The sequence below is a fragment of the Phyllostomus hastatus genome, unplaced genomic scaffold (genome assembly GCF_019186645.2).
Source record: "Phyllostomus hastatus isolate PE091 unplaced genomic scaffold, TTU_PhHast_1.1 phas_scaffold_114, whole genome shotgun sequence".
In the NCBI taxonomy this organism is placed as follows: Eukaryota; Metazoa; Chordata; class Mammalia; order Chiroptera; family Phyllostomidae; genus Phyllostomus; species Phyllostomus hastatus.
Window position 1 is genome coordinate 128,422 of NW_025334006.1, and position 24,825 is coordinate 153,246.

The 24,825-nt window shown below is 46.5% G+C and overlaps 2 protein-coding genes across 2 annotated transcripts; both read left to right on the forward strand.

The window, feature by feature from the left end:
- Positions 1–4,609: 4,609 nt before the first annotated feature.
- LOC123829842 (serine protease 58-like) lies at positions 4,610–11,720 on the forward strand. Its single transcript, XM_045855791.1, has 5 exons — positions 4,610–4,649; positions 5,967–6,123; positions 7,920–8,170; positions 11,030–11,166; positions 11,571–11,720. Exons 1-5 carry the CDS (start codon positions 4,610–4,612, stop codon positions 11,718–11,720), a joined length of 735 nt encoding a protein of 244 aa, XP_045711747.1.
- Positions 11,721–15,990: 4,270 nt separating this feature from the next.
- PRSS58 (serine protease 58) lies at positions 15,991–22,319 on the forward strand. The gene is made up of 5 exons (XM_045855792.1): positions 15,991–16,030; positions 17,887–18,025; positions 18,254–18,510; positions 21,943–22,082; positions 22,170–22,319. The coding sequence occupies exons 1-5, from the start codon at positions 15,991–15,993 to the stop codon at positions 22,317–22,319; spliced, it is 726 nt and encodes a 241-aa protein (XP_045711748.1).
- The last annotated feature ends 2,506 nt before the right edge of the window (positions 22,320–24,825 follow it).

The window sequence follows — 24,825 nt, forward strand, 5'->3', positions numbered from 1 at the left end:
TCCAAGATCAAGTGCCAGCAGGAAGTGGTAAGAGCCCACTTCCTTATAGACAGTTACCTTGTCCCTTCTCTTCACATGGCTGAGACAGCTAGTTCTAACGTCTTCTTCTTATAAGGACACCAGTCCCATCATGGGGATTCCACCTGCATGACCTCATCCAAACCTAACTACCTCCCAAAGGCCCCAACTCCCAATACCGACCCTCTGGGGGTTAGGGCTTGAACTTAGGAATTTTGGGGGGACACGAACAGTCCACAGTGGGTATCGTGGGGGAGGAGAGTATAGGAAGACACGTGTCCCCATAATAAATTTTCTATCCCTTTGTAACTCAGGGTGGTATACTTGTAGAGAGTAACCCTGACCCCTTAACATCGCCTGTTGCTGCCGTTAGGATAAAGTCCAAATTCCTGAGCTCTGCATTCAAGGGTCTTGAACATTTGGTCATAATTAATGGGCCTTGTCTTACTTCCTTACTTCTCATTGAGTTGCTTCTATATTTGCATTTGGCCTAAATTACTTACATCTATAGCTTCTCTTTATTAAAGTAAGGAGCCTTAGACCTACTCAACCAACACATCAGGCTTCTCCCCAGAAACAAATGAGTTAAAAGATGCCCGTTCCCTCTGAAATGGGTTTCCACCTACCTCACCCCCATCCTCAATATACAGCTCTGCACCGAACCACCGCGGGCAGAGGGGACACTCAGAGGCAGGATAAGGGAGATGCGTAGCAGAAGAAAGACCAGGGCAGCACAGAGAAAAGTATGAGAGGACAAATGAACCATGTTTCTTGGTGCCACCCACAAGCCCCTTTTCAGCACATCTCGTCACTTTCTATCTCTTTTGTTTAAAAGCCGTTCACAACTTGTGAATGTATATTAAGGTGGAAGTCTGTATGCTCTTTAACCCAGGAATCAGCTTCTAGAAATCTATCCCATTAACATATGCATATAAAAATGTAGAAATGTGACTGTATGCTTTAGGAATCACATGGCTGCAAGGAAAAGAATATCCAACCCTCACAGCCTTAAAAAATGCACTAATAAAAGTTTAGAATTAGGGAGCCCTTCAAGGACGGTCTGATCCCAAAAATGTTATCAACAAAGAAAGTGCGACCCACTTTCTTTACGTCTGCCCTCCGAGTTACTGCCAGCTTTGCCCTAAGAGTAAAGTCTCAAGGGAATGCTCTCCCTGGTGTGCATGTAGGGAGAGAAAGAAACAGAGTGACTCCCAGAAGGTCTAAGAGGCTTCCTTTCCCAGGAGCGCCCAGCGGATACTGCATGGTATCGCCTTATAGGAATTTGGTCTCTTACAGATCCCTAAGCCATTCGTTAAATGCGATTACGCTATTAACTTACAACTGAGTTTCACAGTTTACCATCTGAGTGAGAGGTGGACCCTTCGCTCTGGGATAGACATGACCTACATGGTACACGGTTGGTTAACAAAATAATTGAAGGGTAGTAATGAAGAGGAGGAGGAGTAGGTGTTAAGAAGGCAGCCACGACCTCCTTTGGTATAATCCAGGATGTCTCTCAGTGCATTGTCTACCTAACCCTGAAATTCCAGCAACAACGCACATATCTATTAACAGAGCATTGACTAAACATACCCGGTGTGTCCTGTGGGGGACTCAATGTAACTCTTCTCTCCATGTATCTGAGCCTTTACTCCACACACAATTATCGAGGGCCTGTTGGCTGCCTGACCCTGCTTGAGGCACTAAAGATATATTAGAGAAGAACACAGTCAAAGTTCTGTCTCCACGGCACGTGCGTGCTCACTGGGTAAACCGGAAACAAACAGAGGTTACAGACTGTAAGGCTGATCAACGCCCACGCCCCCGGGGCAAACTGGGGAAAGGAGTGGATGAGGGGAAAGCAGATCTGCTCCTAACGTGCCGCGAGAAGCATCAAGACCTATGGAAACAGTACGATTTAGAATAAAAGCCATTTTGTAGCCAGAAGAGAGAGCTCGGACCAAAATGAATTTACTACAAATAAATACTGAATTTCTGGTTCAGAAAGATCCAGAAAGACATAGTATTTTTGTAGCAAAACTAAGGAAATGTAACGAGGGAACAGTCTGAGATTAGGGACAATGCAGAAAGATTAAAAGATTTGTTTTTGTTGTTGTTTGTTTTTGTTGTTGTCTAATTATAGTAACAGGTCAATTTACTTATCACTTGCTCCAGAAAATTCTGAGGGAATGGCTCTCACCTGTCAACTTCGAGGTTAGGACCTTTTTCAGGCATGAAAGATAAAGCAGTATCAGCACGTGGAAGCTTAGCTGTAATTTTTTTTTTTTCACGTAGGCTGTATACACTGGGTAGAAGGAATTTACGTCTACTCGGCACACTCCATAACCTAGTCTCTCAGTAGAGGAAGCTCTGCTGAACTGGGGACGCCTTCAACTGCAGGCGTGTGACAATTCTGAATCCCCGCCTCCAGGAGGAAGGGTGCTCTGGGCCCTGCTGGGGCCGAACACACAGTCTGAGGGCCGGGAATGCGCTGAGGGACTGCCCCTTGGCAGAGTCCAGGGCGCACTGCTCGCTTCTGCAGAGAGGCAAATATGAACGAATAAGCACAAGCATTTCAAAGGACTTTCTCTGTGCCACATGCTATGTTTGTGCTTTTACATAACATTTAATTCGTTAATCCTCACAAGTATCCTATGAAATAGGTACTAACATTTCTCTCATTTTGTAGTTTAGAATCCTGGGGCTCACGGAGGTCCCGAGGCTGGGATTGCAGCCTAGAAGTCTGACTCCGTGTTCTCTGCTCTTTGCGGTTATGTTAACAAACATGAAAATGCTGCAAAGATTTAAGGACTTCACAACAATCCCTGGCCACTCAGATAAAAAGATGTCCCCAGAAGCCTGGAAAACATGGGGATCCTAAGGTTACAGCTATTTTATTTCACAAGCATTGATATAGCATTTGCTATTCGCCACTGTTCGTCACCATTCTAAGCACTTTAGAAACGGAAAATCTGAACAAATAACCAGCAAAGAGACGGCAGTGAGCAAAAACAAACAAACTCCCAACACAGAACACCCAGAGACAGACGGCTTCGCTGGTGAATCCTACCAAATATTTGAAGAATTAACACCAATCCTTTTCAAACTCTTCCCCCCAAAACTGAGGAGAGACCCCTTCCGATCTCATTCTATGGGGCCAGCACTACTGAGACCCCAAGGCCAGAGAAGGACACCGCAGAAGGCCATCTAGGGGTGTCCAACATTTGGCATCTCTGGACCACGCTGTGAGAAGAAGAGTTGTCTTGGGCTACACTTAAATACATTGCGACATATAATCACACACACACAAATCTCATAATGTTTTCATTTACGATTTTGTGTTGGGCGGCATTCACAGCCGTCCAGGCCCACATGTGGCCTGCAGGCCGCAGGTTGGACAGACACCCCTGCATAGCCCTGATTGACCCCACTGTTTTCCCTCCCCGGGGAGGGGCATTGGAAAGTTTGCATGTAAGGCTAACTTACAAAGACGAGCGTGGTGCATCAGAAAGAGCAAGCGTCAAAGACACCTGAACAGGTAAAAGGTTCGATTTTACTCAGACTCTTGCAATAAGAGGACATTCTGGACTCAAAGAAAATCTCTCAGCAGGATGGTTTTGCCTCAGATTTTTATCGGGAGAAACAGACAAGGTGCAGGCGGGGAGATCCACGGGGGGCTGTTTTGCAATCAGGGCGCTCCTCGGCCAGCCGTCTATGTTCGGCCAGTTTCCAGGGAAACAACTCTAAGCTCAGCTAATCATTCCTGAGGCAAAGAATGAGGAGCTGGAGGGTCTGTTTCCCGTCCAGGGCAAAGGGGGAAGGTCTGCGCTTGACCTTGTCCCTGGGAACCAAGGAGTCATCTGAAGTCTCAGGGGAGCCTCGAGAGTCTCTTCTAACTCACATGGGGAAGGGTATTTCTTCGTGGCAAGCTGTTTGCCAGCATGCAAAACTCCCAGGGGACATTTTTGCCCCCTGCTGTCCTCTGGGGGCCCAGGGCTCCGGCACGGGACAACCTGTCCGAGGACCTCTGCAGACTCGGGTCCAAGTCCTGACGCTGCACCGACTTCCCTGCGGACCACGGCGCCCTCATCTCTAAAACTCGGGGGCGGGGGAGGGGATGATTGATTAAATTTGTTTCCTACCCCAGTGTTTCATGCGTCTGTGAGACGGCTCTCTGAGGGCCTCTGGGGAAGGGGAGGTGGCAAGTGAGGGCGGGGAGAGAGGGTGGCGGTCACAAAGACAGGAGGGGACAACAGAGAAAGGCTATGTCACAGAGAGGGGAGGGAAAGTGTCAGCAGACACCTCACCACCTGGGAGATTTTTAGGGGCAGAGAAGAGGCACCAGGGGCTTGATGAGTGGGCTCCTTCCTCTCTTCCACCCACAGCAGACACGGCTCCCAGCTCCTGGCTTTTGTCCTACAAAGGGTTTGCATACGGACTAGTTTGAAGACTCCTGTAAGATCCCTGCGTCGCCCCCAGCCCTCAATTAAAGTTGCTCCCCAGCTGTTCTTAACGGAGACACTTGGAGCAAAGGCTGGAATTGTTTCCAGTTTGAACCCACGTGTCTGCTCCTGGTGAGATCGCGGCCACCATGAAGCACTGTCTCATCGTCACCCTCCTGGGCGCGGCTGGTGAGAGCCTGGGCCGTTGCTGCTGCCTTGGGAGAGATGGGTTGGGGGGGAAGGGTCAGAAAGGGAAGTAGCTGGCCACAGTGCAAGGGCTAGGAAGCTGAGGGCATTTCCTTCAAGTGACTGATGAAGGAAACAGAAGGAACCACACTCGCTTGGGGGCACAGCCCACCCCATCAGCACTCTCCCCACGCCCTCCGAGGCCCGGGAGCCTGTTAGATGTGTCCCTGGTAAGTGCCTGACTCTTGAGAGTGGTGTGTGCTGACGGCCTCGGTTCCTGCACGGCCACAGGGGAAGGAGGCCTTCCCTCAGCGTGGGCTGCAGGGGCTGGAACATGGGAAGCCTCGTGGCCCCTCCCCAAGCTTGTCCATCCCTTTGGTTACCAGGAAACCCAAGTCAGGGGGCTCCCCCTCCTAAAAGATGTTACCGGGGAGACCTGAGTCAGGAGGTCCCCCTCCTCAGTTCTTCCCTTGCTCACCAGAGAAGAGCTCAGACGAGAGACAAGCACGTATAGTGGGAAGGAGAGCAAGTTTGTTTATGGAACATGTACAAGCCCGAAGCTGCAAGCAGGCACCCGGCTAGTCTGAGTGCCCCCCCGCCCCATGGAGGAAATAAAATCATTAGTGAGTTTGGTTTTAAGTTTATTAGTAAGTTTGTTCTAGACACTTGAGCACCTGGCAACAAGTGGGCCCTCAATTAATCTGAGTGTGCTGACTATTGGGGTTCAGGGGTGATGTACTTCAGTCAGTGCCTAAGTTCCCCTCTTCGTCCCACTTCTAGACCTTGGGCTTAACCCACAGTTTTGAAGGTTTTCTTTCCCAGCTAGTGGAGACGACATCTAAGAATTTTGAGGGCTCCTCTCCTCCTGAGCTATTACAGTGTTGCTTGTGATTCTCAGAGCACCTGGCCATTGTATCGGACCGGGCTCAGGACAGCTGGGTCAGCGGGTGAGACGCGTCTCCCCTTTGTCTCCAGCCTCCCGTGTTAAGTTCTCGTTAGACTGTCGTGACAAGGGGCCCCGCCTTCTTTCTCCTCCGGCCGCTCCTTCCCAGCTGCTGCCTAACACTTGCACCTGCAAAGTCAGGGAGCATTTAACTTGTTCCTTCCCTGCCTGGCAGGGACAGGTGTCGGTGTCCTTAACGTGGGTGGCTTGAGTGGCACACTTGGTTCTCCCTGATTTTTAAGATGAATATTGAATATAATTGGAAGACCTCGAAAATACCTTCGAAAACCTTGGGCTGGGAAAAACTACCCTGGCCGACACTCAACTCTCAACCTCGTTGTCTCTCTTTCCTACCTATGAACGCATCCATTCTTTAGCAGTCGTTCTGGCCAAAGAGTCTAAAAAGGAAAAGTTGAGCTCACCAGGCGAGTTTACTATTCCTTACTTGGCCTACCTGCAGGCCAGCCCGGAACCCTGCGTGGGGTCTCTCATCAGCCCCGAGTGGATCCTGACGGCTGCTCACTGCCCCTTACCGTGAGTATCCCTTTGCTCGGGAGCCAGGAGGGGTGCGGTTAAACAAAAGGGGGTCTGGTGAGGCATTCCAGCACGTGCTAATGGCATCCTAAAGGAATATGAGGCCCCAGCAAGAGAGAGGATCTTCTTCCCAATGGGGAAAATCATACACATTTGTCAGTTTAAGAGAGGTCAGTAGCCCTGGCTGGTGTGGCTCAGTGGATTGAGCGCCGACCTGCAAATCAAAGGGTCACCGGTTTGATTCCCAGTCAGGGCACGTGCCTGGGTTGCAGATCAGGTCCCCAGTAGGGGGCGTGTGAGAGGGAACCACAAGTCGATGTTTCTCTCTCTCTCTCCTTCTCCCTCTCTAAAAATAAATAAATAAAGTGTTTTTAAAATAAAGAGAGGTTAATAGGAAGGTGCCAGAAGACTCTAACTCATGGAGGGTAAACAGTATTCTTTTACTCAGTGTCTTTACTGAGCACTCACTATGTGGCAGGGACTGCTTCGTGCACTGAGAAAATGGCAAGGGGAAAAAGATGGAAATAAATTTCCCCTCATGGAGCCTACATTCCAGTCGAGGAAGTGCCAAAATAAACAAACAGCCAAAAACAAAGCATGAAAAGAGTGGCACGCTAATATAAACAGGAATGAGACAAGAGATCCACTTCCGTTCGGGTGGCCACGTGCGGCCTCTTTGCCGAGAAGGGACCCAGGAAGAGGAGGTGGCAGCCAAGTACCTACAGCCTAGGCATTGGGTCCCCAGGCAGTCAGGGTATCTGGGAGACCCGCTGTCAGCTGAGTGTACCGAGGGAGCGAGGCAATTCCCGGGACAAGGGCAAAGCACCAGGCAGGAGAATGGCAACAGTGCATGGCTCAAAGTAACACTGTCCCTTGCAAATCTCAGCGTCTCCGTTGTGACTGGGTCCCAGTGCGAGGTGCGACTGGCACCTGTTCAGAATTTCAGGGGCACGCAAGGGTCTTTTCACACTCAGAACTCTCAGCCACCTGGCTGCTTAAGACAGTTTACTCAAACACAGACGGAACCCCTGCTCTGCACATTGTGAGAAATACAAAGGAAATAAGGACAGGTCATCCCCTCCAAGAAACTGACATTCTGCGTGAACTGCCCACCACAGGCAAGTGGCTCTCGTATCTGGCGCACGACTGGATTTCTGGTGACGGAAGCGAGTGGGTTTGAGTTTGTCCGGGGAGCATAATGGAAAATGGTGAAGGGGAGTCCTGACAGACTGCCAAGAGCCGGGTGGATCCGCGATCAGTGCAGGCGGCACGTGGTTTCCCTACAATGACGTGGGCCTGGGAGGAGCTGGGAGGGGCCTAAGGATGTGTAGAAACAAAGCACACAATATGCTTTCTCAAGAGGGTCTTGAGACAGTGTAGTATAGGCAAGGGCTCTGGAATAATGCATTGAGGTGCCATCTCTATTGCCTGCTCAATCAGATTATCCAAATCATCATCATCATCATCATCATCATCATCATCATCATCATCATCATCATCATCATTATCACCATCACAATTAGACTGCACAGGTATGTCCTGGGTGGCAGATACCATGTCAGGGTTTATATATACATTGACTCGAATATAACAATGCTATACACTATTGTTATTACTATTTTATAGACCAAGGGAGGTCATTTCAGTTCTCAGGTCTAAGAGAGAAAATTAAGAGGATTGTAGAAAGTTGCCTCTGTTGTATCTTGCAGTTCTGACATTTTATGACCCTGTTTTAGTGTGTGTGTGTGTGTGTGTGTGTGTGTGTTAACCATCTGTCTGCCCTCTTTCTCCCAAAGCGTTAAAATTCGACTGGGAGTTTTCCAGCCCACCATCAAGAACAACAAAGAGCAGATACGGAATTACTCACTGATCGTGCCCCACCCTGAATTCAACACGAACACGCTGGAGAATGACCTGATGATGATAAAACTGTCCGAGGCGGCGGCCCTCAACACCCACGTGGGAACCATTGCCATCGCCCTGGAACCTTTGGTGCTGAACGACTCCTGCTTCATCCCGACCTGGAGGTGGAATGAATACAAAAACCGTAAGTGTTTGGCTTCGAGCTGGGGACAACCTGGAGGGATATACTTGAGGGGAATGGGGGCTCCGAGGTAATGTTCTTGACTTTAGAGCAATTACTTTCAGGACCTAATAAAACTGAAATGAGAGGTCAAAAGATAAAATTCAAAGAGGCTGATAGAGAGCAGCTAATGGACATCAACGAATGGAATAGGCAGTAAGTGTTACATCTCCAGAACCAGGATCTGAGTCCTGGGAACTGAGTTTAAATAAAAGTGGGAGCCCTGGCTGGCATAGCTCAGTGGATTGAGCGCGGGCTGTGAACCAAAGTGTCGCAGGTTCGATTCCCAGTCAGGGTACATGCCTGGGTTGTAGGCCATGACCCCCAGCAACCACACGTTGATGTTTCTCTCTCTCTCTCTTTCTCCCTCCCTTCCCACTCTAAAAATAAATAAATAAAATCTTTAAATAAGGTGGGTTAGTGGCTCACTCTAAGGGTAATATCAAGGTGTACTGTGGGAGGGTGCCTTGCTGCCTCAGGGACGGCTACTGGAAGCCCAGCAAGCCATCACGGAGACAGCAGTGGGGAAACCAAAGTAAAACACGTGCTGTAGGAAGGCAGCCGAGGATGCTCCCCACCCCGACCGACCACAGACAACCCAGTCTGTGCCGATGGTGATTCAAGTGGACCCTGAGCAATACTGGGGTGGTGCAGGGAGCCATGTCTTCCGTCCCGGATCTGTTTCCACAAAGAGAGTGCGCCTCTTAGATCTGCGGCTCCATCCGGTGGTTCCCACTGAGGGGAGGGGACTGGCAGGGCTCACAGGAGTTGAGTGCTACGGCACGCTCATGGTATCTCTCTGGGTGTCCCTCTGGCCAGACAGGCATTGGATAAAATTGCCGCAACCCATGCTGCAGGCACCCTCTGCCCTCTGAGCTCTAATCGGTGTGAGCAGAGATCTGATCTCTGCAGGATCATGTCTTACCAAGGGCATTGTATGAAGAACATTGCTTCCTTACACATTTGTTGGTCCTTGGTGGCCTTTGCTTCATGGGGCTGCTGGTTACCATTATGTTCTTTTTAGGTATTGTCAAGGGATGATGGAGCCACCCCTCAACATCTGACATGAAATGATAAAGCTAAATGTATGGCTTATTGTAGTGAGGAAGAGCATGCTGAGCAGGGTCAGTCTCGCTGAGCAGAGACTACCGGGCTTATGCGGGGTTTTGTGGGAAGTTTGTGGACAGGGACTGGAGGACTTTCAGAGGCTAAAGGGAGTTGACCTCATCTGTAAGAAGTATGGTTACTTGGGTGTGGTTGTTGTTGATTGGTTGGTCTTCTGAGGAATGTTTTTTGGAGTGGTCTGATTGGCTGACTTTAAAAAGTGACCTCAGTTGATTGACTTGCCAAAGCTCTGTCCACTGAGGCAAAATGTCATGGACAGTAATCACATTTAGACCCCAGTGGTGGCTACAGAGCAAGTCACCTGTTCTGCAAAAACAGCTACCAAGTGGGAACTTTTAAAATAATTCTCTTTTGCAAAAACAAATAAAACGTGGGAACTTTTACATTCTTCCCTGTTGGCAACTTCATTTTCAGTTTAGCAGCCACATTGCTGGGAATCTAAGTGAATATGTTTTCTGAACAAGTCAAAGAGTTATGACCTTTGGCCTTGAATTTATAAGTCTTATTCAAAGTAATGACATCACACATCACAAAAGCAAGTTATTACATACCATTTGAAAACAAAATAAAACTGTAGGAATGTTTTATCACACAGACCCTGTGTGACAAGCCCATGGTGAGGGCCTGTCCCCTGCAGGTCAGGACCATGGTGACAAACTAATTCTATAAGCTCTCTGGTGCAAAGCTCCCCATAGTTATTGGGAGTTCGTTATTTCAAGTAACTAGACTACTTTCATCTAACTTGTTTTACGTATTTTGATTCAATTCCCCTAAAAGTTGAAAACTGAACCTAACTCCTTTCTTTTCTGACCCGACACTTTCTGGTCAAATCTACTTTAGGACATTAGATTCATTATACCCCAGGAGAAAAATCTTGCTCCACAGATCATTAAGTTTTGCTTGAGCAATCTCTGGTCAGTTTTTTGTTTCCTCCTTGCTCTTCTCTACCAGAGATTAAAATTGTATAATATCTTGATTAGAATCCTTGCACCCTGACATTAACAGGATACTAACAACTGCTATCATGGAGATACTACCAACTACTTAAAGGAAATATGTACGTATACTTACATGTATACACATCTACACTTATAAATAATCCATTTAAAAATAAACATCACAAAACACTCTTTTTTTTTAATATTTTATTTATTTTTAGGGAGGGAAGGGAGGGAGTGGGAGAGAGAAAGAGAGAGAGACAGAGAGAAAGAGAGAGAGATCAATGTGCGGTTGCTGGGGGTTATGGCCTGCAACCCAGGAATGTACCCTGGCTGGGAATCGAACCTGGGACACTTCAAAACACTCTTAAACACATTAAAAAGTTTTCTCCCTCTATCTCTACATTTAAAGAAGATGAAGTAGGTGCTGAAAAGACAGATTTCTTGGAGATGAGGGCTTTGTGTCTGTCTCTTCTCAAGGTCACTCATGATTTTCTCCTGGGTCCTCAAAGATTTCTGAATAATGCATAGTGGAGAGGACTCGGATCCGACGTCCGATGTGAGGAGGGACTCCTGCTCTGAATCCACTGCTCTGACACAGAGACACTGAACCAGGGACTCTGAGGAGGATGGAATGTTTACTACCGGCAATGAATATTCTCAGAGATTCATGCATATGCAAAACTGAGGCTGATCCCAGGAGGACCTGGATCAGGAGAGTAAGTCAGTCTGGGCTTCATTTCTCTTCTCATTCCCACAGTGAGTGATCCCGACATCCTCACCTGGACAAGCCAATATTCTCTTCCCTCCGGTGAGTGCCAGGGTATACTAAGCCAAAGAACGACAGCCAACATCATGTGTGTGGGACAACCTCTGAGCACCCTATATGGAATTAAGGTATCTTCCCTTCTCCCCAGACAGGAAGACAGCAAAGGGTCCACGGGGAGGGAAGGTGACTATGGAAAATCCAATGACACTTATCCCAAAGGCCTGAAGTCCTTCTCCTTTCCCCACTCACGCTCTGGGTTTGTCATCCATTCCCCTTCCCTCCTTCAGAGTGGAAGGAATTCTCAGTAGAACCGTTTGTCCTTTCTTCACCTGCTTGCTCTCAGGTTGGGGACAAGCTTGACCCAAGACAGGTGAGGCCTGTGTGGATGTGAAGAGAGGGTTGTTACCTCTCAAAAAAAAAATAAGTCCAGTCCCTTCAATGCCCCTGCTACTATAATGTGCCACTTGTTGGGATTTATTCTTGTTCCATGAGGACAGAGTGACATTGACCTCCTGTTCCCTTTCCCCGGCAGGAAGTTTCAGCGGCTCCAGCTGTCTGTGCTGGGAGGTTGCATGGAATCTTGTCCTGGGCAAAAGGCAGTGTCACCCTGGGAAGTGAAGGATTCTTCACAGAAGTTCACCCCTATGCCAGATGGATCCTAAAAATCATTAAGAGCCACTGAGGCTCCCATGTTCCTCCCTCCCCACAGGGCAACCTCTTCATGACTTCTACACTGGATCCCCAACTCCACATTTAGAATCCACATTTTAAAACCCAATAAAAAGTGACAATACATTCATGCTGTGATCCCTGACCTCTTCCTCATATTGAGAACAATGAGAAATTCAGCAACATCCCCACCATGTATGCACTCAGAGGGCACCGTCTATGCTAGGGGTGTGTGGGTGAATAGGACATAGTCTTTGCCATCAGTCAGCCAATTATAATAGCCTCTGATAACTGCCATAATAATGATGAACAAAATGTGTTGTGAGCACATAGAATAAGAACATGTTGCAGGAGGTGTCACCAAAGAGACAGACAAATCAGGAAACAATATTGTAAAACTGAGGGTATACTCAAGTAAAATTCAGAAAAAGCATAAAAACTGAGGCATGTTCTGGAAAATATTTGTAAATAAGTAATACTGGAGACACCATGGTGAGAGAATGTGATAAAAGATTGCTGTTTGTAGGTGATCAAGTGTTAGAAAAGGACCTGACCTGTTCCGTGAAGAAATTTAGATTTTCTTGTCTTATAGACATCAGAGGGGGTGTTATTAATGTTTCCATGCTAGAGAGAATATCGCCAGCTTTCTGAATTGGGAGAGAGAGAGGAAGCTGTGTCTGTACCATAAATCCACAGATGAATTTGACTGTGAGTAGAGAAAAGAAGGAAGTGTCTGAGCTGACTCCCAAGTTTCTGACTTGGGTGACTAGCTAGGTGGTAGTTCTCAAACTCAATATCAACAGAACTAATGTTCCCATCTCTGAAGGATCAGGAGCATGTGAATGAATTAGGAGAGATGGGGTATGTGATTATTGGCATCCTTGGAAGATTGGGAGGCCATCGTTTCTAGCAGACAGCTGGAAGCAAAGATCTGGATCCCAGATGATGTCTAGACATAGTAGTTGGGGAAATCTGTATTTATGGAAAGCAGTTTCAGGCTTTGGTAGAGTTTTGTGCTATCAGGAAGAGCTCTGAGGAATGCTTAGTCCTTCTGTCACAATGGCATATGGTGGAGAGATGAATAGCAGCCCAGACCCAAGATACCTAAAGAGACAGAGTTGAGAGGATTCTGGGTGACCTAAAAGTTGGGGTTCAGACTGATATTCGAGAGGCCATGGACTTTCATGTAGGAGAGGGGCAGTGTAATATGTGTCAGGGAGATGGGGGGAGAGAGAATTGTGCCATTGGAGAAAGAGACTCTGCAAAGAATGAGGAGGTTAGGAGATCCATCCTTTGAGGGAGAAGTGAATCTGTATGTTAATAGAGATTGCAGAGGTAGGTTGGTTCTTGGACGATGATAATATGGTGAACCTGAATGCTTCTTACCCCTACTGAAGTGAAAAACAAAACAAGACAAAAAATAGATCTGGGTTCTGACTAATATCCACAGCTTAATCCTCTCATGTACACAAAAATTATCTCGAATTTGGACACCAGGCCATTTCCTTCAACTTTGCTGCTTTTTCTTGTAATAGCTGGCCCATCCAAACCATAATCCTCTCTGTTTGCCTTATCTAGGAGCCTCACTCCTAGTTTCTCCATGCTTCCTGCCTCTGATCTATTTCCCAATGTGCCCTGCTGTGATCACTTTTTATAACTCTGAAATATGTCTTCAGTGCTTACTGACAATTCTATATTCTCCAAGTCCAAGTCCATGGTCTGTGCAATTCTCCATAATGGCCACATCAAACATCCTCCTCTTTCCCGTGACCTTCAGGGCTCACCATCAGCAGACGATCTCTGGGAGGAGAAGGATGGTGAAACCCTCAGAAGATACCTCAGTGTAACTTCCCACATCCAACCTACAAGCATAGTGTTTGTTTGTTTGTTTGTTTGTTTACTATCTTTAGCTTCTTATCTCTACCCTTCATATGGATCTCATCTTCTATGACTTCCTCATGGACTTGCCTTATACATTATCTCCCCTTTACCTTATTTTTCAACTTCCTCAATCTATTGGATTCTTCCTGTCCACATCTCAGCAAGATAAAGCCTCTCCCATCTAAATTACAGAGGCCAAGGACCTTCTCCCCAGACCTACTCTCTGGTTGCCTCCTCTGTCTTCTTCGCAGGACATTCTTGACAATCCCTGAAAGTTCTGTTCTGTAAAAGTCTTCTCTGTCTCTCTTCACACTCTGGTATGCACTCTGCTCTCTTTTCAGTCCTGGTTCATCTTCCCAGCGATTTCTTCCACCATGCCTTCCTTTGGTTAACTTCTCCTCACCCTTCTAGCCTCAATCATCCAGCACTTCGTCAAGAAGGTCTTCTTCTGATCCTTACCTGGCAACTCCACTATGTGTTTCCCTATCTCTCTTTACTTCCCACAGTGTGACATTCATAGAAACATCCCCCTGTTTCTCCTATTAGTCCTTATGATCTGTGAGAGCTCGATTCTCATCTCCCTTACCATTACATCATCAATATCTAATAAAACGCCAGCACGCAATAATCATATGTGTTAGTTTTCTATTCCTGCCTAAACACATTACTATCAATTGAACAGCATAAAACATTTATTATATCACAGTTTCTGTAAGTCAAGAGTCTAGGCATAGCTTAGTTGGGTTTGGGGGGAAGCATTTGCTTCTAAGCTTATTCAGGTGGTTGGTAGAACCCGTTTCCTTGTGGTTGAATGACACAGGGCCTCTGCTTTTTCTGGCTGTCAGCTGAAAGCTGCCCTGGGGTCCTTAAGATTCTCCTCAGTACACAGAGGCGTTCTTTGCCAGATGGGCTTTCTGCATCAAGCCAGTGGGAAGAATCTCTCTTTGCATGCTAGCAAGTGGAGGCATATACACAAACATAACCGTGGGGAGGACATCCCATGATTTTTGCCATGTTCCACTAGTCAGAAGCAAGTCATAGGTCCCACCCATACTCAAGGGGAGGCAATTGAGGATTACTCGGGGGATAAAACATGGGCGGGCCTGTCCTCCACAATATTCAATAGAATTTGGTTGAATAATGAATTTATTGGCTCCTGATCTACACAGTGAAGACTTCTGCAAGCCTTAAATATGCAAGGCTTATATAAGAAGGCTTTTCATGATTCAAACCTGCTTGTCTCTCCTCCCAGTTTTTAACATTCTTGTAATACTCATAGATCCACAAACTCACCATGTCATTTCACATGTTCATGCTTATACAGAAGCCTTTCCATCTTCTTTAATAGTTTTTTAATAAAGATATTTATTTATTTATCCATTTATTCATTTATTTATTTATTTTAGAGAGAGGGGAAGGGAGGGAGAACGGGAGGGAGAGAAACATCAATATGTGGTTGCCTCTCGTGTGCCCCCTACTGGGGACCTGGCCTGCAACCCAGGCATGTGCCCTGACTGGAAATAGAACCAGCAGCCCTTTGGTTTGCAGGCTGGCACTCAATCCACTGAGCCACAACAGTCAGGGCCCTTTCTTTCTTCTTGAATTATTTTTTCTCTTCCTTTCATGCCGGACAAGCCCCTTCCCCTTCTCTAAGCCCTGGGTAGAGTGTAGTCTCTGGGTTCTCCTTTCCCACACACTTACACAAAAGTGCTTTTAACTCTGTGCCCTCAGGCAGAAACAGTGTCTTCCCACTTAGGCATCCTCAACAGTAAGTCTTGCACAAATCTGATGCATAATAGATATTATGGGCTGGCTGGCTGAATAAATAAAGGCGGGAGTAGTGACACGAAGGAAAGGGCTACTGTATCTCGAGGCAGTGTGTAGTCAGACACAGGGGCTGAGATCAGCACGGGATGCAGGGCTACAGCCACCAGAGATGAATGTCAGTGGCACACAACCAGGGGCCTGCATCACATAGAGGGGTGGGGCCAGCACCCTGCAGGGAGCTCAGAGAGGGACAGGACTTCAGAGTTTGACAAAGCAGGGGCCAGAGGGGAGGAGGCTGTGGACACACTGTAAGCCTCCATGTCTCTCAGATTAGGGACTTTCTAATCTGACAGGGAGCAAAACACTGATCTGTTCTCTACCTTGTCTCGGCCCAAGTCACCTGATCTCTGTTCTTATCCTTCTGACGCTTGACACCACCACCCACTCTGACTGACAAACACCTCTTCTGGAACTGAATCCTGCCACGGCAAGAATTCAGATGACAATGTTTTCTAACCCTAGAACCCCATCCTGCCTCATCTTATTTAGTCCTTTACTCTCCCTCTCTCTTCTCTTCATCCTTTCCAGAGACCCAGAGCTGAACCTCATTCTTTGAAAAGGCCTTCAACATCATTATGAAGTTTATCCTCTTCTGGGTGACCTTGAACCTGCCTTGTGAGTATCTGCACATTTTTCTTCACTGGCCAAAGAGAAATCCTGGGTGGGGGGAGGAGGAAAGGTGGATAAAGACAGGAACAGCATCCCAGACCGCAAGGGTAGGCTTGGTTCTCTATCCCTGGCCACTGCCTCCGTCCCCCCAGGCTGCCTCCTGTGACATTACCTGCCTGCCTCACCCCAGGTTGACTATTGCACACTTTTGGGGGAGGCATGGCCATTGCCCCCCCCCAGTAATGGACCTCCTCTTTAGGAAGACTGAGAGCTATCCCTCGGCCTGTCCAGAGCAAGACTGACTTCGGTATAAGACACCGAGGAGTGGAGGCAGGGGATGAAAGCAGGAGTCCAAAATAATGGACCCAGAAGAGCATTCAAGGGTTTGGGGGGGCTAGTCCAGGAAGGGTTCCAATTATTCAGGCCAAGGCCGTGAAGATAATCAGAAATCCTCTTTCTGGCACACACCACGTTCATGCTGTTTGGACAATTTTGTTGACTTTGTCTTCTAAACAAATTCAGAATCCAATCACATCTCACCCCCTCCACTGCTCACCATGGTCCAAGCCACCATCTCTTGCCTGGATTATCAAATTGTAACAGGCCTCTCTGCTTTATACGCCTATACTCAACACTTCTCCCTAAGGGAACTATCATCCCTCCTTTATCACACACTACACACCCCATTTCTCTCAGAAGGCAAGTCCACGACTTTACAACACTCTACAAAGCCCCACCCGCATCACTCCTTTAGCCTCTCTCCTTCCCTGCTCCTCCCCGCCTCACTCGCCATGCCAGCCACATCGGCCTCTGTGATGCTCCTCAAACAGGTGTTAGGACTCTTCTCCAGCTGCAACCCCTGCCCGGGATCCTGTTCCCCAGACCTCTGATTACTGTATTTTGCTGTGTATAACGCGCACCCACATTTTGTGCACAGCAAACACGGGATTATTATACCCATGCCTTGTACTCATTACACTTAGGTATAATGCACATCCTTATTTTTCCCTCAAAATGTTTGGCAAAAAAGGGCACATTATACGCAGCAAAATACAGTATCTCCTTCCCCCAGCTTCACTTCACTGTTCGCCCCTCACATCCACCAGATCTACCCTGTCTGTCGACGTGATACCGCACAGCGCCTCCCACACGCGTGCGTGCACACACACCCCGGCTATTACCTTCCCCTCTTTCCTTCTTCTTTTTCCAAAGCACTGATCACCGTCTAACATACCGAGCCATTCACTTATGCCTGTGGTTGTTATTGCTGAGTGTCCCCTCTCACTGGAATGCGTGAGAGCAGGGATATCTCTCTGTCGTATTCACTAGGCGGCCCAAGCCCCTCAGACGGAGCCGGCACCCACCAGGTCCTCAGCAGTTTCTTGTTGAATGAACGGATGACTGTCCTTCCGAACGGATGACTCTCTTAGCATTTAGTCTGTTCTTTAAGTGGCACTTACGTCATTCTGCCTTGCATGGTTGTTGGGGGGACAGGATGAGATCGGTCAAAGCTTTCTAAAAATGGTAAAAATAGTTCAGTTCTTCGTGAGCTGATTTAACATATGCCCACTGAGTTGTGGAAGGTATTTGAGAAAGCTTGTGTTTTCCCTGCAAGGATATTTACTGACAACTAAAAGGGAAAACACCTTTCAGCTTTTGAAATAAATACATTTCTACAGTTTTCTTTATAGTTTACAACAAAAGGATCGAGCTTACAAGTTCAGCTCACAGTTAATGGTACTAGTGAGAAAGGCAGACAAACCTTGGATCTATGACGTCATTTTCCTTTGGGTTTTTTTTTTTTTCCAACGGATTCCTGAAAAAATAACCTCAGAATTTCCTGTCTATGTTTCTCTTTCCAGGTGCTTTGACCTATGACCCCGATTACACATATACCATCACTCCCCCCTACCTGGCCTACTTGAAGTCTGATTACTTGCCCTGCGCTGGAGTCCTGATCCACCCCCTGTGGGTGATTGCCTCTGCCAGCTGCAACTTACCGTGAGTCATAAGCCCCCAGTGCCCCTTCGCACTTGGGGTTCTCAGGTTGCACCCAGGCAGAGACCCCCGCCTGCGACCGCTGCCTGTTGAGCCTTCATGGGCTTAGGGAGGCCTTCTGGGGATGTTCAGGGCAGAGAAGTCAGTCTGCGGGGAGGAGCTAATAAAGGCCCAGGCGGACGGGTGAGCCGTCTCCACCCAGCCCCCTCAAGAACACCCATGTTGTTCCAGGAACCTTAAGGTGATACTGGGGGTCACAAACCCCTCCAACCACATGGAACGAAATGTGCAGGTCGTCCGTGAGGAGAAGATGATTAACCACCCGTACTTCTCGATCACTTCTATTGAGAACAATCTGCTGTTAATCAAGTTGGAAAGATACATCGGAGTCAACGACTACGTGAAACTCGTCAGCCTGCCCCGAGAACCCGCCCCCGAAAACGCCATGTGCACTGTCTCCACCTGGGGCTACAACAGATGCGACCTCTGTGAGTGACGGACGGACGACCCCTCTCGCAGTGTCGGACGTGCTTCTACCCCTTGTCCGCTCTCCGCCTCCCTCCGCTCAACCCTCCAGCTCTTTCTCCTAACCTCGTTGTCCATCCTCTCCATCCGTTCCATCTCTCTCCCCCTTTCCCTACACCCCACTGAGGGGGTCTTTCAAGCTCCCCACCCCCACTGCATCTTTTTACCATCTTTGTTTTTGTTTTTAGATTTTATGTATTTATTTTTGGAGAGGGAAGGGAGGGAGAAAGAGAGAGAAACATCAATGTGCGTTTGCTGGGGGCCGTGGCCTGCAACCCAGGCATGTGCCCTGACTGGGAATCGAACCTGCAATGCTTTGGTTCAAAGTCCACGCTCAATCCACTGAGCTATGCCAGCCAGGCATCTTTGCTTTCATACACGACAGAAGTGGTGTTAGTGGAGGGAAGACATGTGTACTTCAGCCCTAATTTGCTGCATGGCTGTGGGCCACTTCACCTTGGAGCCTCAGTTTTCTGGACTCAAAAATGTGGTACAGACTATATCAGATGTTTTCAAACTATTCCAGGCAATCGAGAAACTTAGAGTCTTGAAATAGCATCAAATAAGATTCATGTATTAAACATTAGGTGTATATATATAATATTGTGCTTAATCAGGCAGACTTTCCTTATGCAAGACTGTGATACAGATAAATAATTACAAGTTCAAGAAAAATATTTCCGAAACACTTTAAAATGATAACATTCTGAACATTCTCTCATTTATTCAGGAAATCAAAAAATGGCCCTGATGATTTTTTCAGTAAAAGTCTCCCATGTATAATTGGAAACCACCGAGCTATGCATTCTAAGCTTTCTTCTGTGTCGCAATTTTCAGATTCCATAAAAAAAAATCTTTAGGTTAAGACAGCTTTCTCTTGTCTAGGTTTTGTGCTGTCTGCTCCTATCCCATTCCAAAATTTTCAGGCAAATTCTAATCCACTGCAGCTGTGAACCAATATAGCCGTGAATACTAGGGAAGGGGTGCTGACTTAATTATGAAGAAAACGGAACTATGATATTGTCCCTTAGGGAAAATCACTGAGAGAATTTTATTTCTGAGTAACTTCTGCGAGTATATTTAACATATATCATCCAACAGACACCATAGTATGGGAGGAGAGTCGTTTTGAACAAGGCTGTCAGATTATATTCATGCACCCACCTCTACTTTCTTTTACTAGAAGTGAAGGGGTGGCTGCACACGTATCCTAATAATGCTGCCATCACTCAAACCTTCATTACCAGATCTTCAGCACGTACCTCCAGATCTCGGGGCATGTTGTTTTCAGTATATCAAACAGTACAAATTGTTTTTTCCCCCAGCTTTATTGACGTATGATTAACAAAAATGCATATATTGTGTATAACGCCATGGTCTGATGTAGGTACATATTTTGATATATATATACATTACGTGGGTACTCCTGTGTACGTGTGTGGTAAGGGTTAAAAATACACAATATAATATTACACAGTGCAGTCACCATGCTGTACGTTAAACCTCCATAACTTACTCCCCTTATAACTGAAAGTTTGTGCCTTTTGGCCAGCATGCCTCCATGCCCTCCTGCCCCGGCCCCAGCGACTGCCATGCTCGTCTCTGTTTCCATGAGTGCAGCGTGCTTCCATGCCACACTTAGGTGAGATCACACAGTATTTGGCTTCCTGAGTCTGCCTTCTTTCACTTGTCAGAGTGTCTGTCTTCTAGACAAGCAGAAAGTCTTTGTTCTTCTGAGAGTCGATCTGAGTTTTGAAAATAAGCAAATGGCCCTCTCACGAGCAGTATGTCTGATTCATTGTGTTTACCAAAGAGCAGTGACTTACAAAAAAACTCTAGCTGATTTGGGTCTGGCTCATGAAGTAGCGAAGTAAGCATTTCTTGAAAATGCATTTGCAGACGTACAATACACTGTGCGCCTGAAACTAATACAAAAGAATATTTAATGTCAACTGTAATTGAAATTTTTTTAATTAAAAAAAATAAAAATACATTTCCAGAAGAAATGCTGACCCGCACAATTATTGCTAGACTAGAAAATAAAACAAAGAACTTTAAACATTTTCTTTTCAAGAATAAATATACCACTTACAAATAAAGACATTTATATAAACACACTCCCATTAGAAAAACAAAATCTCAAAATAAAATACTTCTTTCCAATGAAAAGTCCTTGGCAAGAACCTCTAACATACATATTAATATTATTTTGTTCTTGTTTTTCTCATTTTATTACATTAAAAAAGTTTTGTTATGGGTCTATGCAGTCCATAGTATTTGTAAGCCATTGATATGAAGAAACTAACTTGAACTAGGAATCAAGAGACCCTGTTTTAAATTCTAGTTTCGTGGGATTTAAGAAAATCACTTTTTGAGTGATTTTTGAGTGAAAATCACTTTTTGAGTGATTTTTTAGCAGATTCTAGATTTTTTGATCTGACAATGAAAAAACTAAGGTGAGAGGACTCTACATATCTTTAAACTGAAAATACACATGTAGCAACCAGCAGAGAAGTAGGTCCTGGAGATCTAATGCCCAGTATAGCGAATATAGACAATAGTATTGTATTATAATTGAACTTGCTAAGAGACTAGATCTTAATTATTCCCACCACAAAAAGGAAATTGTAATTATGTGATGTGATATTGATGGCTATTGCTACAATGGCCATCATATTGCACTATGTAAATGTATCAAATCAACACGTTCACCTTAAATGTACACAACCTTGCAAGTCAAACATAATTCATTTTTTAAAAGATTTTATTTATTTATATTTTTAAAGAGAAGGGGAGGGGGGGAGAAAGAGAGGGAGAGAAATATCGCTATGAGAGAGAAACATTGATCAGTTGCCTCTCACATGCGCCCCAACTGGGGACCGAATCCACAACCCAGGCGTGTACCCTAACGGAAATCAAACCCTTGACCTTTCGCTTTGTGGGATGACACCCAGACAACTGAACCAGACTGGTCAGGGCCAAGCCAAATAGCTTTCAACAAGTAAAATGAAAAGGAGTCAGTGATGAGTTTAAAATAGGGGACAAATAATAAAACCTAAATAGGTAAAATTCCATCCCAAAGGACACTCTTCACATGTTTAAATTTCCAGGAGTTTCTAAAGGAATTTCTTTCATGCCATTGCAGAGATCTCTCACGTTTACATATAACTTCCAAGAGTTTAATCTGTTTTGTGAGGCGACAGACACGTGTATCGTGAGGAACTGTTAATCCAAGTCCCTGTTGTCCCAGTGGCCACAGTTCTGATTTCTCTCCCTGTTGGGCCTCCTTCCCCTTCTGCTGGGAGGAGAAGAAGTGTGTTGAAACAGAGGGGAGGGAGAGGAGACGGCCCGGCATCCAATCGTGCTCACGGACATTCTACTTCCCTCTCCTCTAGCCAAGGAGCCTGACTCACTGCAGAGTGTGAACATCTCCGTGGTCCCCAAGGCTGAGTGCCAGGACGCCTATCAAAGCCACAACATCACGGAAAGCATGCTGTGCTTGGGCATCGTGCCAGGGAGAAGGCTGCCCTGCAAGGTGAGCTGCTCTCCCTACCATCCTGTTCCCGTTTTGTTCCTTGCACCTTTTGCCAGGCTATAACCTGGTTTCCTTTTTTCCTGGCAGGAAGTCACTGGGGCCCCCGCAGTCTGCAATGGGGTACTTCAAGGAATCCTGACTTTTGCAGATGGATGTGTTTTGAGAGCGGATGTTGGCATCTATACCAGAATCTTTAACTACGTGCCCTGGATTGAAAATACAATTCATAACAACTGAGCTCCCATGGCTGGAACTCTGGGCCGTTCGATGCAGCCCGTACCCATGTCCAGCCTCAGAGTCGAATCTAAATAGACGCCTTGGGTTGCACCCTGCATCCCTGTCTCTTCTGCCCGCAGAGAAGGGGACGGGTACACACCTGTGCGGTGACCATGCGTGACAGCCCTTCTTCCTCCCCTCTCAGTGAAGACAGCAAACTCAATACCTCTTAGGCAGCTGAAGTTTGTGAAGTGGGGACAGTGTGCTCTCTTACACACTGATCATGGATTTATTGAGAAAACGGGCCACTCGGTAGCCATTTTGGGTGTCAAAACCCCTCCTACTTGCACTGATTTGAACGTGTGCAACTTACACACGCCAGTAGGAAAAAGGCAGTGTGACAAGGGCAAGCCAACCAGAAGGACAGATGAGGGGAAAGGGCTTAAGGAGGGAGGTTGTGGGAGGCATTGCATTTTGTTTCTCCTCATCTTTATGACTCTACACCAGGCAGAGATTCTGGTCATTCATTCTGCGGGATTCTGTGCAGGGACTTGAGGCAGGAGAGGTTAATACAAAAGTTCCCTGGGGCTTAGGACAGAAGAAGTTACAGCAGTAAACTCTATCCTCTCTATGGTCCTAAAACCCTAAGGCAATGAGGCCCAGTGTGTAGTGTTGAAAACAACACTTTGTACATGGGTTATTGAGTTCATTTGTGAGAGCTTCACCTCTATGTAAGTTATGACTGAAAGTTTCGCTCTGAGAGAAACAGGTGGTTTTTGCAGGTGAGCACCTCAGCCTCGGGAGGTGTTTCCCAGCTTGAAGTGTTGCTAAGATCTCAATAGGTCATCCTGATGTCTTATGAGCTCAGATGAGTCTAGGTGAGGAAGCATGTGTTAGGGGCACTGAATCCCATGGGCATCAGCTTGCTGTATGACCACTATCATAGGAAGGTGACTTCCTTGGTTGAAAAATACACTCCTTTTTTGTGGAATAGATAAGGCATTCAGCTGATTCTGGATGGTGGGGCTGGGAGTGAGGATGGCAAGAGAAAGAAAACCCAAAACTAGAATACATCATTTTTAGTGAGGACGGGGTCCTACTACCCCCACCTGGCTGGTGGGTTACCTGGGCTACAGTAATAGATCGGGGCTGAGTTTGGTCACCAACACTGCAAACGGGGTCTTTAGCAGAGGTGGTGGCCAGGTGAGACTTGCATGAAGTCCCTACATGCATCCTCTTCGGTTCCATTGTTCTTGGTTTATGAAGCCATAAAAGACACTTGGAAAAATGAGGGAAAAAAAAAAAAAACTTCAGAGCAGACCAGCTGGTCCATCTGATTATCCAAGTCTTCTTAAGTGAGAGCATTTTGGTGAGAATTCTCATTGGACGCAATTATTCTCCTGCACAAGCTGACCCTGACAACCCATACCACATAACTCTTTTCAAAGAGCGTACCCTCATTCCCTCCATCGTGCCCTCTGAGCACTAGCCACTCCCAAGAAATCCATATACAGCGAGACCTCCAGAAAGAGAACAGCTAGATGTGCTGATTGAATTCCTGCCCCCTGAGAAGATTTCTCTTCTCCTCTTTCCTTCAGGGCATCCCTCTGAGGGGCTTTAACATCACAGGAATACACATGCGGTGGGTAGCAATAGAGCAAACAGATCCATTCATAAAGGAGGTGACATCTCATCCTCAGTGAACTAACTGTTCATGGAAAAGTCTTCTTGAGGTGAGGGTTGAAGAAAGATGGCCCAGAGTTGCTTATGCAACTTATTTGGACCTTCAGGGCCTCATTCACTTCTGTTCCGTTTATGCTTCTCGTTATGCTTCTCGTTGACGATGGAGCATTGCTGAGTCCATCCAAGTTGATGGCAGAAAAGCAGCCTCACCTGGAGCAACTCCATGGCCACCTGGTGATGTGGAGTCAGGCGTTTAGTCTCCACCAGACCACAGTAACAAGCCAGAGGCCGTTTCCCAAAGAGGAGAAAGGAGCATGACTCTGCTGCCCTGTGTAGGGATTCCTGTTCTGATCTTCCTATTAGCCTTTGCCATGAGCTTCATTTGGCAGGCTCAAGATACTTCTAGCACTACCAAATCTACAGAGTTTAAACCCAGGAAACAGAGCCAATTGGGTTTCAACACCTGTGCTGGGTGGATAGTCTTTTCTGACTTAGTCTCACACTAAATTAGCAACTTCCTAGATCTCTTCATTAAATGGCTCAGAGCATGATATCCTAATGAGAGAGATTTTGCTTATAAAATGTAGAGACCTTCAGGCAGCATTCCTAATAGTAGAGAGCACAGGGTACAACAGCGTGTTCATGTCAGGGGAAGAACCCAACATCCACCCACAAGTTTCATTGTAGAAGCAGGTGACAATATTTTCACTGCTTGTATCACCTACCCAACACCCTATACCTGTCTTTGCAAGACATCTGGGAGACTGGCTACTTCCTGTTATCTAGTCCAATCAACACAGTATCATCAATATAACAAACCAGTATGGTACCCTTTGAGATTGTC

Coding starts and splice junctions, on each gene's coding strand:
- PRSS58 (XM_045855792.1), top strand. CDS start 15,991: ATGAAGTTTATCCTCTTCTGGGTGACCTTGAACCTGCCTT. Junction 18,026..18,253: donor TCTGCCAGCTGCAACTTACC/GTGAGTCATAAG, acceptor ATGTTGTTCCAG/GAACCTTAAGGTGATACTGG. Junction 18,511..21,942: donor CTACAACAGATGCGACCTCT/GTGAGTGACGGA, acceptor CCTCTCCTCTAG/CCAAGGAGCCTGACTCACTG.
- LOC123829842 (XM_045855791.1), top strand. CDS start 4,610: ATGAAGCACTGTCTCATCGTCACCCTCCTGGGCGCGGCTG. Junction 4,650..5,966: donor CACCCTCCTGGGCGCGGCTG/GTGAGAGCCTGG, acceptor TCCATTCTTTAG/CAGTCGTTCTGGCCAAAGAG. Junction 6,124..7,919: donor GCTGCTCACTGCCCCTTACC/GTGAGTATCCCT, acceptor TTTCTCCCAAAG/CGTTAAAATTCGACTGGGAG.